The following is a 14,854-nucleotide window of genomic DNA, read 5'->3' on the forward strand; positions in this document are numbered from 1 at the left end:
CTTTCTCTGACCACCAGGCTCTCAGTTCACATTATGCTCACTGCACTTTTTAGGAAGCACATTAATTCATTTACTGTAGAGGGTGAACTGATCTTTGCTGTTTACCTGCCAGCTGATGCACAGCAGGATGCAAGGAACAGTCCAAAGTGAGCTGGGATGGCATTTGCTAAATGCTCTGTGTCCTTATACTAAAAAACACACTTATTTCCATTAGGTCAAGACAGCTTCCAAGTCTTGGCAGATCAGGAAGGCAGTGCGGCAGTCCTAGGGAGAATATGCAATTTTTCTTGTTTTCACTTGATTTGTCTTTGCATCTTTTCTTTCTTGGAAGTGATCTGCAGGAGTAAGGGCAGTGGCAGGCCACTGTGCCAAATATGCTCTGTGCTCTCTGCCCTTGAGTTTGCTGAAGGAGGTTATGTTTGGCAAGAAACATTCATGGGCCTTCATTGTAAGTGAATGTGTGGACATACTCGTTGTATTCCTCAAGGTGGTCACTGTGTGTATGCACAAGGATGGAGGTTTCCTGGAACTGCTTCTGATCATAAAATCATCATTTTCCTTTGTCCTTTTGCTTGATGAAAAATGCAGCAAGTCAGCTGGAGAAAAGAGAAGCAATCTGAGAGAGTCTGAGAAAACTTCAATTCCCATATTGCCACAGAATGAGGGGAACAGCTGGGCTATGGCTCTCCCTTCAATGCTTTTCTGAAGCGTTATGCTTCAGCTGCTTGAGCCTTTGCCAAGAGCTGGCTCCTTAATGGAGCAAAACCCTCTTTAAGTCTGCCTGCCCATGGCAGGGCTGGGGTGGAGGGTGCTTTGCTAGAGTGCTAGAGCTGTCAGAACACCTGCCTCATCAGGTTTGATGTTGGAGAACATGCAGCAGGCACCAGACCAACCTGAAAAGACTAAAGGGTACATCCCCTGAGTCACCATGTGATGCCTTCTCGACTTTCTGAGCCACCACTTGCTGAATGAAATCCCAGCCCATGTGGCAGTGAGCAATTTTGCTGCCTGATAAGGGTAGGTCAACCATTGCTCCTTGTAAACAGAGTTAGTAGTTTTATTTCAGAACCAAGATAAATGGTAAACCTGGACTGCTGGGGTGACATTTTTACCTAGTCCTCTGATAGAAGTTTGCCAAAGCTTGATGCTGTCCAAGGCAGAGCTTAACCTAGGCTAACCAAGGCTGGTGAAATGGTAGTTAGCTTTCCACATACTGTTGTTATGGGCACCAGCTTGCTTTTTTGCATGGTTCTTAAAGAAATTTATGTTTTTCTACCCCTGAGACCTTTCCTTGCCATCTTCACTCCTGGGTGCAGCTCTCCCCCACCCCTCTTCACAGGGGTAGTGAAGCCATGTAAAGGGTCAGAGGACCTTTTGAGGCAACTGGGGAGGCAGAAACCTGAACAGTGCTGAGCAATAGGGTAGTCTGGGCAGGGGGCAGGGGGATGCTCCCAGGGACTGTGACTGGAGGTGGGGAGAAGCATGACAAGATGGATTTGCTGCCTGCAGGATGCAAAGGCTGCATAGCTGTGCTTTGCTGGGGAGGAAACGTTGAGTGAGGGAATTAAGCAATTGGACATTTGACAGAATTGTTAGAGAGTTTTCCTTGTCAAACTGCTTATTTTCACAAAGTAAAACTACCATGATCAGACTTGAACAGGGAGCTGGCTGTGCACGAGGAGTCATTCTGTGTAAGCTTTCTGCTTGTTCCTTTCCCCACAAGCTCATCCTAAATTCATAAAGGGTTCCCTTTCTCCTTTTCTACCCTCTACATACACTTGATGTGTGCTGATTTTCAACTGATTAATTTTTCTGCGCAGCCTTAAGAACTGCACTGACTTAAGCTTGTGACACAACTTGTTGGCGATTCCTGCGTTACACAGTATTGCAGTTCCCCAACTCCGAGACCTGCCTCACACCCTTTGGAGATACCTTGGTCGGTTTTACAGGAGTGCGGAATGCTCGTGTTTCCCAGGCTCCTGCATGGCGGAGTTAGGGTGGTTCATACCTTTGCAGTGTTTATACCGTGCGCTGCAGCGGTGACCAGTCCCATGCAGACCATCCCAAATATTTTACTGTGCGCTGCCGCTGCCGTCTTCAATGCAGCTGTAGGCAGGCTCCGGAAAGAAGAAGCCCCCACGCTGCCGCGATGATCCGGAGGAGCGGTGGGGGGGCAGTCCCCAGCTCTGCGCTGGACCGCACCTCCACGCCCTGGCCCGTGTAGCATCCCTACGGATGCGGCGGCATCGGGTTGGCGGGGAAGGGGAGGAGGGGGGAACCCCCAATTTGCGCGGAGAGAGGAGGAGGGTGGTGGGACGTGCCGCTGCGCGCCGGGACGGTGCCGCGCGGGGGGTGACAGCCGCAGCCCGGCGGGTTGCGGGGGCGGCTCGGGGCCGCCAGGCTGCGCTCTCGGTCCGGCCGCCGCGCCTGCCGCCCTCCCCGGGCGACCGGGGCTTGGGGCACGGCGGAGCCTCGCCGCGAGCGGGCGGTCCCGGGACGGCGGCGGCACCACCGGCGGCGGCACCTGCGGCGGCGGCGGGCAAAGGCAGGGCTCGGCGGCCCGCTCCGCGCCCCTCGCCCGGCCCGGCATGACGCGGCGGCGCCCCGGCGGCGGCGGGAGGTGGGTGCCGGCAGCCCTGGCCGCGCTCCTGGCCCTGAGAGGTGAGTGCTGCACGGGCGGAGCGGGGCGCGGCGCCCGGCACGGGGCATCGCCCTGCGGCCGCGGGGTCGCCGCCGCAGGTGCCACGGCGGTGCCCCGCGCGTGGGGAAGTTTTGATTGCGGTCCCGCCGGGGATGCTCGGGAATGCGGCGGCGGGCGAGCGCTTTTGCAGGCAGGCGTGGGGAAGGAGCGCTGCTCTGCTCGGCTCCTTCTGCTGCCTCCGCTGCACCATCCTTCCTTCTATTCTTATATATACATATTTTATTTAATTTATTTTTTACCGTGCCGTAAAACTTGCTTGAAACTGGGCTTCACGTTATGCTCAGTTGTCTGGGCCTAGCCCCTTGGTAAGCTCACCTGTGTGGAAAACTCTGGTCTATCCCTCAGGCCCTGAGGCAGCAGGGAACTTTCCGCAGAGATGGTGACAGGCTGCTCGGAGCCCCCTGTGTCCCCCCCATCCTCTCCTCTGCCTCCTCCTTCCAGGCACACGGCGCACCGCTTCAGCTCTGAGATACGTGCCTGCCCCCGGGGACGTGGAGACTCCAGCACCTCCCGCCCCCTATAGCCCTTCCAAAATAAGGTGTGTTCCCTGGTCTCTGTGCGGAGAGGAAACAAATTGCGTATGACAGATGCTACTCACATCGCTTAGTGCATTGCCGGGGAGCACCAGGAGGTGCTGCATTAAGGGCAGCAGAAGAAGCTACCAAGTGCAAGATGCTCAGGCTCATCTGTTGATCAGGTGGCAATGCCTCCTTTCAAGTAATGCTAAACTTTAGAGCAGCCCGCTTGGTTATGGTTTACAGAGGTCCACATGGCAATTTTCTTAAGGTCTGACCTTTAATGCAGACACTCGCTAAGCAGTTTTGCAGAGCTCAGCTCAGCAGTGAGCAGCTCACAGCTTTGAGATAGTTGGGCCACCTTCACTGCTGGGAAACTGGGAAACTTGCTGCAAGAGGTCCCTGAGACAGAGGGAGGACAGTAAGAAATGATGGGATCTCCCATGAGAGGACCAGAGATGTCTCAGCAAGGTCGAGATTAAACCTCCTCACAGTCGGGATATGGGTGGAGTCTGCTGCTTGGGTGGCTGTGCTGAGCTCTCACTGCCCTGCAAGGCACAGCAGGCTTTCCCCTCTACCCCGGGCTTGGTTAGAAACAAATCTTGTGATGGATAAATGAACTTTCACAAATGCCTCAGCCTCAAATGCACCCTGCATTCCTGTCCTCAGAAAATGTTTGGGAGTCTGAGTCTCATGCATTAACTGGAAATTGCATCTGCTGACTTCAAAGAGATGAATTATGAAAAAAAAAATAAAGTTTACTAGCATTAAGTTGAAGGAAATAATCTCAGCTTTCATACTTCACACTATTGATTTGCTTTTCTTCCTTTTTCCAATTTGGAAAGCAAGTTCAATTATTTTCAGGTTCTCAGTGCTACAGGTTTTTTTTGCCTGCAGTCATTGCAAAGGTGTAAATGTCTATGGAGTTACTGGACTTGCTCCAGTTAAAGGCATATAAGTGGTGAAGTCCTGTTGACATGATGTCACTGCAAAAACATACAACACTAATCAGATATAAGGTTAAAATTGAAGGGATATTTAATCATCCTTTTAAGCACTGACTGAATATTTACTTTTTTTTTTTTTTTTTGTTGAGGGCACACGGGGACAGTGACATTGGACAGAACTAGGTGTGAAAACACCCTTTTCCATGAAATATTTATCTCCAATAGTGTAATGGTTTTTCTTGCAATTTCCTTTAAGACTTCATAGTTACCTGAACGAAACACCTATATCTCAAGCTTGGCTTTTTTTTTTTTTTTCATTTTGTCTTAGGAAAAGTCTTTAGAAGATGGTGGTAGATGAAAATAGCTGTGGTACACAGTTATTTTTGTGGAACACAACACTGCCATATTTTTTGGTGGTTCTTGAGTTTGAAAAGAAAACACTCTAAGGGATAAGGAACCGACATACACCCAGGAAAGCTGAAATTAAATTGGGACAGTTTTTTCTAAACAACATTTGCAGAAGATTAGTAAGTGTGTTTCTACTCTGGGCTGCCAAGTATGGTTAGGAAGAGTGATTTTTAAATTTTTTCCCCATTTTTGAGATTTTAGACTGGTTTAGAAGATAGAAGAAAATGAGGGGTCATATGCAAAGTGATTCCTAAATTAAAAATAAGATTTAACAGAAGGATCTGAAACTGTAAGAGTGTATAATCAGGCAAAATACTTAATGCCAAGAAAATGAAAGTTGTTGGGGGAAAAAAGACTTTGGAGGTCATTTCATGATTCTCACACTTTATACCTACAATAAAATAAAATTAGACTTCATAGTGATATTTAAGTCAATTATTATAGAGCCATTTTCTTATGTTGCTTTGCAATTTGTAGAATAACAATTATCCTTTGTAACTGGTGCTAGTTGCCCATTTTCTGGGCCTATTATATCCATGTTAATGTCCTGGGCCAAGAGCAGCATCTATGTTTTCCCTCTAAAACATTATAACCATAATAATTTGTTGTGGAAATAATATTTTCCAAGGAGGAATCTAGGGAAAGATAGGAGGGAATTCTCTTTAGAGCTTTGAAACGAAACCTGGGATTGCTAATCAATCCTCCTATGTCTCCAGAAATAGCATCCCGCAAATTGTCAAATGTGGTAGAAATCACACATCGGGTACAGTCAGAGTGCAGAGCTGACGTGTTTTTTAACTGCCTGGTGTTTGGATCCTGTGACACAGAACTGCAACAGGTGAGATTTCAGTGTGTTACAGTCCACTGCAGATGGATCTTGCAAGAGCAGGGGGTGAGGGTGCCTGGCTGTGGTGGATTAATGCAACAGCAGGTCTACAACTCCTCACATGACTTGTTGGAGTCGCCCTCCTGTCGGTCTGAGGTTCTTACAGCTGAAAGTCTTTGGCCTTGCAGCACCCTTGTCCTACCCACCCGTGCTTCCCAGCCCTGCACCAGGTCCTCAGCCCTAGAAAGGGAGTACTGTGTCAGTCCCTTGCCCTTCCATGCTTTTGCAGTGTTTTTTTGGAACAGATTGCCATTTGTGTCAAGCTGTGTGGTTTTGTGACGTGTAGATAAATCATTTTGCTCGTGACCTGACCTTGGTCCCCAGCGGTAGGCACAGATGCATTAACTACTTCTTCTTGAAGTGGGCATCGTTCCCTTATTTTGGAAACCAATTCTTTATCTCTGTTTCTTCAGTATTGCCTAAACTGCAATTTTCTTTTTATAAGATTCTGTTCTCAAGGGATCTCAGAGTGCCTCAGGAGCAGCTATATTTAGTTGCTCAGTAGTAATATGGATATACAAAGTATGGTATAAACGACTCCTTAACTTAGGAAACTTAGGAATTATTTTTCCTGCCTTCTTGCGAGAGTAGTGTTTTTATTCTTATACCAATAGTACAGATGGAGAAGGCAAAACTCAGAGAGACCTTGTGACCCACTGAAGGTCAGTGGATGCTGGTAGTAGTCTTGAGTGTCTTGGAACAAACTGTAACCACAGGAGGATGCTTAAATTTATGCAGCAGGTTAAGCAATAATGTAATGGTCCTCTTTAGGGATGTTCACTACTAAATTGTGGTGAGTCATCTATATTTAGCAGGATGCTACTATCATCGTGCTTTTTAAGTAAAGTGCTTTTAACACAGTTTATTTCAAGGAGAAGTGCATGCACTGAAAATCTGTTCTTTGTAGTTTCCTCCTTGTGGAGCATTAATGCTGCCTTCCCTTTTGTAAGTGTTCAGAGAAAAATTTAGCTCCTGGTTGTTTAACAGACAGCAATGTAGCAAAGACAGTTCTCTGGTTATTACTACCCTGTGTTTGCACAGTTATTTATAAACATTACCTAATTGAGAGTCTCCAAACTTACTTTGTGAGAGAAGTCAGTTTGATTTACAGCATGGAAAACTGATGTGTACAGAGATTAAATTATTTTCTTGCTGTCAGTTAGGACATTTGCCCAGCCTCTCCTTTAGAGAAGTCACAATTACAGGGCTCCTGGTCATATGCCTCCCTACTTTATTCTTGCAACTGTTTCATGCCTTGTGCACCAGGGAGAAAGCACAACATTTTTTACTGTGCAGAGTGAACTTTTAAGGGGTTTTTTGTTGGTTTTTTTTTTTTTCTTAGAAGTTTTCATCTCTTTGGTTTTGGAGGTCATTTGTGTCCTGGCTCCTGCCTTTTTTTTCACTGCATGAACTGGGCTGCTCTATTTCATCAGAATTGAGGAATTTGGCTTCATTCTAAATGGAAGTGGAAGTCAAATGCTTTGATGATTTTAAAAGGAAATTTTTGAGATAAATTCCATCTTAGGACACTGATATTTTGTCTCTTTGTGGAGTGGTATTGTCATAATACAAGGAAGTACTCTAAGCAAAAAGATATTTTGATGTGAAAAGTCAAAATTTTTCATACCAAAGATGCTTAAACTGAATGTTTCTACATTTTTGATTTTTTTTCCTCCCTGTTTTTCTTTTGAAACGCAGTTATGATTTTACAAAAAATCCCATGTTTGATAAGTTTTGGTTTAGTGGAAGTAACTTCAGTAAAGCTTTAGTGGTTGCTGCTTTTTTATTTTTGCAGGGCATTTAAAAGAGATAAAAACCAACTTGCAGCAATTGGTCATACCTGTGCACAGTCTTTGCCCATTATTTTTGCCATCTTGACACATGTATGCAAACACCATGTACACGTGCACTGCTCTTGTCCTTTCCTTATTCATTGTGCTGTAGAGCATTGTACTGAAAAAGTCAAGCTTCTATTTAAGAAATACAGCAAATATTTGTTAATATTTGTTTCTCCTTCTGGAACAGTCACTGGAGAAATCAGAACAGGACTAGCAGGTTGAGCTCAGTCCCTTATTATTTGTGCATGTGCAGAGCCACAGCTCTCCTCCTGGCAGCATAGCAGTACTTGTACATTTGCATCTCTGCATGAAGCTAATTTCAAGTGTAATTTTGGTATTATGCTCATCAGATTGCTTATTTAGGGACAAAAACTTGTGCAGTTATTTTCTCATACTCTCATGAGCCAACGTAGCTATGAGAACATGAGCTTTTGCTTCACAAGCATCAGCAGGAGAAAGCCAGCATCTGAACTCCACTTACTCAAGTTACCTCTGGGCTTTGATTTTACCAGGAATGTTGAAGCCAGGAGTGTTGTTTGTGGGGAGGCAATGACACCCTGTTTACAATCTGTGGTGCATTTCTGCAGCAGCCTGTCTAGGCAGTCCTGGGCCAGGTCAGCCCATTGGTCTCTGCTGCCATGGCCAAATCTGGATGCTCCAATGGGAGATGCCAAAACCTCCTCAGTGATAAACTGGTGTCAAACATTTAGCAAAGGGGAGTCTGGTGTCATGTCTGTGCTACAAGTTGTCCTAGGAATAGGCTGGTGTATGCATTGCTCTGGACTTCAATGCCTACAAAACCCAATTTTCTCTTAATTCTAGGGTATGAGCACACTCCACTTCCTTGCCATAAAATGAATTAAGTCATGTACTCCTTCTACCAATGCAGAGTGAATAAAGCATCCATCTCCTCCCCTTCCTCAGGCAAGCCCCCCAGCTTGCAAAGCAGCAGATGTAAAACTTCTCCCTTGCCAGGGGCCCGGTTGAGCTGGGCTGAGCGAGCCCCCTGGGCCATGTCCTGAGCTGGTGTCCAGCAGGGTGGGTGTGCAGTGGCCCAGGATGCACCAAGCCCTCGGCCTCCCGAGCTGAGGGGCTGTGGGTGGGCTGCAGGCTCAGCTCTCCCTCTGCCCAGACCATTAACATCTCTGCCAGGAGCAAGTGGGCTGGCACACCCTCTCTGCAGGCCCACTGGGGGGATTACTTCCTAATCCCCACTAATTAGAAGTTGGCTAGTGCCTGGAAGCATGAGGGTATAGTGATGTTATGCTTTTTTCATTCTATTTTTGGGTTTTTTTTGTTCTACCTGATGTATCTGTGGATGTTCCCAGTATCCTTATAAATGCATGGGCCTCTGTGATTTCTGCTGAGTTCTTGACTTGACTATGACATGGGGTAATCATTCTTGGTAGTTAATTATTGTCTGTGCTTAGGAGGAGTAGAAAAAGTAAAACCAGAAAAGGAAAATGACAATATTTTCCCTATGTCTGGTCGTGTTTTCTGCTCTTCAGTTATGCTAAACAACCTTTCTTTTTTTCTCTTGAAAAAACAAGCAAACACAAAAAGCCCACAAGCAAACAAAACTCACAGAGATTTATCTGTTTCACTTCTTCATTCTCATTTGATAATTTATTTCTATTTAACTCATCTCCAAGTTAAATTGTCCCAATTTTAACAGTGTTTGTCCATTAAGTGTTTTTGATTGATGAATGATGAAACCTTTCTGTGCCTTCTGCATTTTCAAATGTGCCATGCAGAAGTAACCCCAGCAATTCCAGCTGAGGGTGCACTTTCAGTGTTCCTGGTGGCATTAGAATACTTCCAGCGTCCTTCTTTTCAGCCTCTGCCTTTAGACACCCTGACAGCTTGCTAGCTTCTTTGACCACTGTTGTATGTTGAACAGATGTTTTCATTGAGCCGTTCACAGTGATACCAAGATATTTTTCTCAAGCGATTACATTTGAATTAGAGCCCCATGGTATATGAGTAGTTCAGATTATTCTCTCAAGTTCTTATTACTGTCTGTTTGGTAATGTTGAATTTCATCCTGCATTACGCTGCCCACTTGCTCAGCTTTGTCAGATCCCTTGGAAGTCTCTCTCAATCTTCTTTTGTCTCAGCCAGCCCAAATCACTTTGCCAGCTTCCTGTCTCTCTTCCAGATATTAAGGAATAGATTAAACCACCCCAGAACTGGTTAGAAACCTGGGGGTAATCCCTTGTAATCAGGGCCAGAGCAAGGGCAGGGGGAGAGGGGCTCCCATGCCTCTGAGCCTGGACACTGAGGAGTGGGGCAGCAGCTCTTGACTCAACCTGACCTCAGCTGGCCTGAACCCCACTGGGGCAAGGCCCGGGGAGGAGTTCCCACACCAGGCAAGCAGGGGACAGGTCTGGCAGTGGACTGGCATCCTGCCCAGAACAGTTTAGCAGGTGCACTTTGAAGTGACAGAAAATTAATTACTTAGTACTGTCCTTTTCCTTCCAAAATTAGAGTGGATTGCAGGGCCACAAGTTCCCCAGAGCTTGGTTTGTCCCTTATTGTGTACTTTTATGGGCTTAGGGCACTGGGCTGGTTTAACCAAACCCTGCTGACACTTCCAGGTTAGCCTGTAGCTCCCTTATGAAGAGCACACCAATTTCAAGAACCACCTGACCTAGCAAGAGTTTGCTGGTCTTTGCTAGTTACAACCACTTGAGAAATTTTTCTTCGGCTGTTCTGCACTTCTGGACTTGTCTCTTAAATGTACTGAAGTGATTGGGTTTTGGCTTTTGCACTTGGCCTTCAGTATTGTTTTCAGTCCTATCTACCATTTTATGAGGTAACTGTTTAGACTGAATCACTTCTTGTTTCTGTTGTTTGGCCATACAGTGTGTTCTCTTGCTTCTCAGCAGTTTTTTGTTTAGAGCACTGAGTACCTTCTCAGTGATGATGCTGAGATTGCTTCCGCACACCACTGTAAAATGTAACAATTTCAGTTCCACTGCTTTTGGAGTTAGGCTGTTTTGAGCCTTTCTGCTTCTAATTGTTTTTTCTAACATGTAAGAGGCGCAATGCAAAATTCAGCTACTGTGTTCCTCACAGGGATGTTAAATTTGATTGTGTAGCAGTCACTGTTACTTTGTATCTTTAGATCATTGCAGGGTTTTAGCTTCTAAGTGTGCTGGGACAGGTTGTTCCAAGTCCTACCTACGCTCTTTTAGACGCTGCAGAATTGTAGCCTGCTGTGACTCTTAGCTAATTCCTGCACATGTTGCTGAAGTCACTATTTTTTTTTCTGTTTTCTTTGACTTTGTTCCTTTGCTCTCACTCCACACAGTGCAGTTGATATTCTTTACCTGATCAGGAGGCCGTTGGGAAATACAGGTTGCTTTAGTGAGAGTTTTTTTAGTTAACTTTTCTCCCTTTTCAGCCTTAGCTATCTAGATGAGATTTGTATATCACCCATTCTGCAGTTTGATGTCTCTGCTTCTTTACCCACACTGGATTTCCAGGCAGGGCATGAGTCTGTGATGAATTCTGCAGCTGTGGGCACACAGACTGCAAGGCATGTTGGACACTGTGTTGGTTGATATGGCTGCAAAAAGAGGTAGTTGCATCATGTTGTAGGGACTGGTTCACTGCATTGAACCCAAAGTGCTTCTTGGAGTTTTTGCTCCAGCTCCACACCACCTGCTCTGATCTGTGCTCCCATGTGGTCTATCAGCATTAGCTGCACTCCAAGATGTTTGGTTTAGAGGTGATATCTCAGCAAATGCAGCCCTGCTTCTTGGTAAAAGGGTCCCTAGGATTTCCTGCATGGAGTGCATCACTCACTCTGCTGCCTCTCACTGCCTGTGGCAGTGAAGGGCGCCTGGTGCTCCCCATGACCAGGGAAGGAGACAGGGATGGGAGGAAGACGGGTTGCTTTAATGGAGCAGAAGATGATGGAGGGCTTCTGCAGGGCATTGCTGAGCGTGTGTGATTTCTGGGCTGCTTCCATAACTGTGTGGTTCATCTTCACTGTTTGATGGGGATTATTGTCTGAACATCTCCATGGTTTGTGGAGCTGCTCATGTGCAGACCTGCTTGGCTTTCTGACTATGTGAGCTAGTTACTAGGAGAGGTTGGAAGGACCTTGGCTACTTGGCAGAGGGACAGAATGGCCTCAGTCTGTCTGCAGAATCGTCATGTCCTTGGCTTGTCAAGGGCAGCCCTTCCTTTTGCCCCTGAAACAGCTGCTGCGCCCTGGGCCCTTATTACGGGACTCATCCGCAATCAGCGCCTCCCTCTCTGTGCTGGAAATGCCTCGGACAGGGAGAGCAGGCTTGTGCATCTCAGCTGCAGGAGCTGCAGCAAGGCTGTGCTTTGCTTGTTCTTTGGGGAATGCTCCTGCTAGCTCTCCTGTAGCTTTTCTGCATAGTTTCATCTGTTCTCGCTGCTCTCGCCCTTATTCCCAGTGGCTGTTTTGCCTTTTTTTTGCCTTTTTTTTTTTTTTTTTTGCAAGACTTCATTTCAGCTGCCACATTGACAGCAGTTGTCTGTTTATGCACAGAATAGGTACAGCACAGGCAGGCTTCCCCCACCCCCTGGTCCCCATCCTCCAGCCCTGCTGCACTACGTGCCCCGTCCCCCACAGGTTCACCCTCGCTCCAGCCCCGAGCCAGAGGGCTCACAGCGAGGGCACCGTTGCAGGTGAAGGGGGGGAGCTGAGGCATCCCACCGCCACCGGCTTGTGTTGCATCCTAATTGCAAATAGCCCTTCCGGCGTCAGCAGTTTGTGGGAATAATTGACAGGAGGTGCCGGCGAGGTGCTGAGTCAGAGAGAGGTGTGCTTGCCAAGGCACTGCAGCAGAAGGAGTCCGATCGCCTCGTGTGGAGGGAAGCCAATGGACGGTGGGTTTCCTAGCTGCCTTTTGGGCCTCTTTCTTTCCTTGCTCTGAGGCTGCAATTCAGCAGCAGTGATGCTATGCATGTAAGGGAAAAACCAGGGGATCGGGGGAGCTCTTTATTTTTTGCTTTTTCCTTTTTTTTTTTTTTTTTTTGGCTGAGAGCACTGGGATTAGGGGATGTGGGCTCCATTCCCACCTGCTGCCACTGGGTTTCTGTTCTGTCATTTCTGTGCTCTGAGCAAGCAGAGGGGTAGAGAACACATGTTGGGGGATAGTGTCGAGAGAGTGGCCCTGGTGACAGATTGATGTCTCCTGGGAGAGGAAAAGCAGCATGTGACATCCTCAGCTGGGCAAGGGGGATAGCTATGCAAGCCTAAAAAACTGCAAAATAAAATTACTGAAAAGGTGTTCTGTCCTGTCCTTCCTGAGGGTTGTTTCTGCTGCAGTGTCCTACCATTTATTTGGGGATTTGAAATTACTCGTTTGACATGCAGGAAGATGAGTGCTTGTCCTGTACACATCTAGCACCTGATGGACCTCCAGGTCAGGCTCGTGAGAGCTTTGTCATTTATTCCTGACCTTTTTGAATATGGCTAACATCCATGTTTATACCACAGCTGAATCTGTCCCAGAGGTCTGTACTCTTTCCTTTTTCTTGCTTCAGGGTGACTTCAGTCGTCTTTGTCTTTCTTCCTCTCTGTAGCACAGGGTACCTTTTTCCTACCTTGGACAAAAGTCAGTATTTATTTCACAGTGATCTAAATATATGTGTCTGCTGTGTGCTGCTTTTGTAGGGAGAGCATACTATTTTTGCTTTTAGTAACCACTTTGTGGAAAGAGATGAGGAGCATGAAGACAGAGGCCCATGTATTTTTCACAACCCTGCCTCTCTATGCTGCGCTCTGCCCACCCACTTTTTTAATGCTAATCCCTGTATAATCTTTCTCTTCACTGACTCAGGTAACAGCCCTGTTATCTAGATCGCCATGCAGCTGTTGGGGAAAACTGAGGCCCTGAGATGAGAAGTGCTTTTGCCATGGTCATGCAGGACTCCCATGGCCAACATGGGGTTGGAGCCTGCATCTCCTGACTGCCAGCCCATGCCTTCTCCACTGGGCAATGCTGCCTGGCCACTGATTTAATCAGTGGCCTGCTGGATACTTTTCATCCTGAGTTTTTGTGGCAGTGGCTCAGGGGTGGTTGTCGATTCTGAGTCTCTAGAGAAAATCTGCAGCAACTAAATCAAATGCAGTTCTTCCCTCATCCTTGAATTGACCATCTTCATGATGAATATTTTGCTTGGGGCCCCCAGAGGGGTGGCCCTGGGGTCGCAGGTGAGGGGACTCTGTGTGCAAGGTATCTGTCCTCCTCACCTCCAGCTTGCTGCCTATTCACATGCTGGGTGCAGTGTGACACTGGTGGCAATCTTAAATAATCTGTGCCTTCAGGACACTTTGGAGGCAATCTTTCCTGACTGGGTTCTGCTGCAGGATCAGCCAGGGCTAATCAGGATCAGATTAGGGCTGGTTTGGGAGGCGCAGGATGGTCTGAGCCGTGACTGTCCTGCCTTCAAGTTCTGTTTCTGTGTGAGTTTTGCCCTGCGTGGTGGAGATGTGTTAGCCAGGGCACTCCTAAAGAGAAGAGTGAGTCTGGTCCTCAGGCATTGTGAAGTATTTTCTTCACTGCTTAAGGGAAGCTTGGTTTCCATTGGGTCTAATGCAGCCCTTCTTCCTTACCCACTCTCTACCCATGGTGTGGCTTCACCCTGAAAATAGAAAAAAATAGAGCATTGTCTGTTACAATTGGGATTTTATAAGATACCTATGGGAATTAAGCACACAATTCCCTCAGGTTCTTTTTAAACAGCCTAGCTGATGTGAATTTATGTTGGCAATAAGCAAGAGTGGAAGCAGTCCTGTCAGCAGAGCCACAGCTATTTTCCCTGTGTTTGATGTAGAAACTGCTGTGGTAAAGCTTATTTAGCTTTGAGGTTTGTGTGTCAGGACCTGGCACTGGAGCCTTCAAGAGGTCTCTGATGCGAGAGGACCCCATGCTCTTGCCTCCTCTGGGGGTCTTTTCAAGCACTCAGAAGGTCTGTGGAAATACCAGTGTGTAATAACACCGTGTGTAGGGCCACAGTGTTGGGCTGGACAAATGCACCTGACATCCACTGAGCCAAGGACTGAGCCTGCTATGAGCCAGTCAGAATGATGAAACTCTGCCAAACCAACTCTTCCTTCCTTTCCAAGGTGTAAAACCGTGCATGGATGGTAAGGAGTAGCATTTAATTGCAACTCACTGCAATAGAATTTGCTTAGGAGATAATTGAGAGATTCTTCTGACGACTGCAAGAATCCTTTTTTATTCTCTTTCTCCACAACCAAAGAATGACAACTTGTATCAGTTTTCCACAAATGGAGAAATTCAATGACAATCATTGTACTTTTAATTAAAAATAAACAGTTATGATATAAGATAATAAAACAACTGCTGGAGATCAAACAAGCTGTGGAATATAGCTGTCACTTAGAACAAATCAGGACACAAACAAGAAGAAAAAGCTTCCTTCATCCCTGGTTACAAGTGAGAATCCTTTCTGGGATTTTGTTTCTGTGGCTAAAATAATTTTCAAAGTGTAATTTAGGTTTCTTTTTGGAATTTGTTCCTCTGGCCATATAGCCAGGGCACAGCTGG

General features: G+C 46.6%; 1 protein-coding gene across 3 annotated transcripts in view; it reads left to right on the forward strand.

The window, feature by feature from the left end:
- The first annotated feature begins 2,583 nt into the window (after positions 1-2,583).
- Positions 2,584-14,854, forward strand: part of IGSF11 (immunoglobulin superfamily member 11) — a 104,990-nt gene continuing 92,719 nt past the window's right edge. Inside the window, exon 1 of one of the 3 annotated variants that reach the window (XM_058018784.1) lies at positions 2,584-2,661. In XM_058018784.1, coding sequence (XP_057874767.1) covers positions 2,589-2,661 — 73 coding nt within the window. In that variant the 5' untranslated portion in view covers positions 2,584-2,588. Of the gene's footprint in view, positions 2,662-2,994; positions 3,240-12,111; positions 12,165-14,854 lie in introns of those variants that run through there. The other 2 variants (XM_058018786.1, XM_058018785.1) reach the window with 2 other exon arrangements.

This window comes from Melospiza georgiana, chromosome 2, assembly GCF_028018845.1.
Source record: "Melospiza georgiana isolate bMelGeo1 chromosome 2, bMelGeo1.pri, whole genome shotgun sequence".
Taxonomy (NCBI): Eukaryota; Metazoa; Chordata; class Aves; order Passeriformes; family Passerellidae; genus Melospiza; species Melospiza georgiana.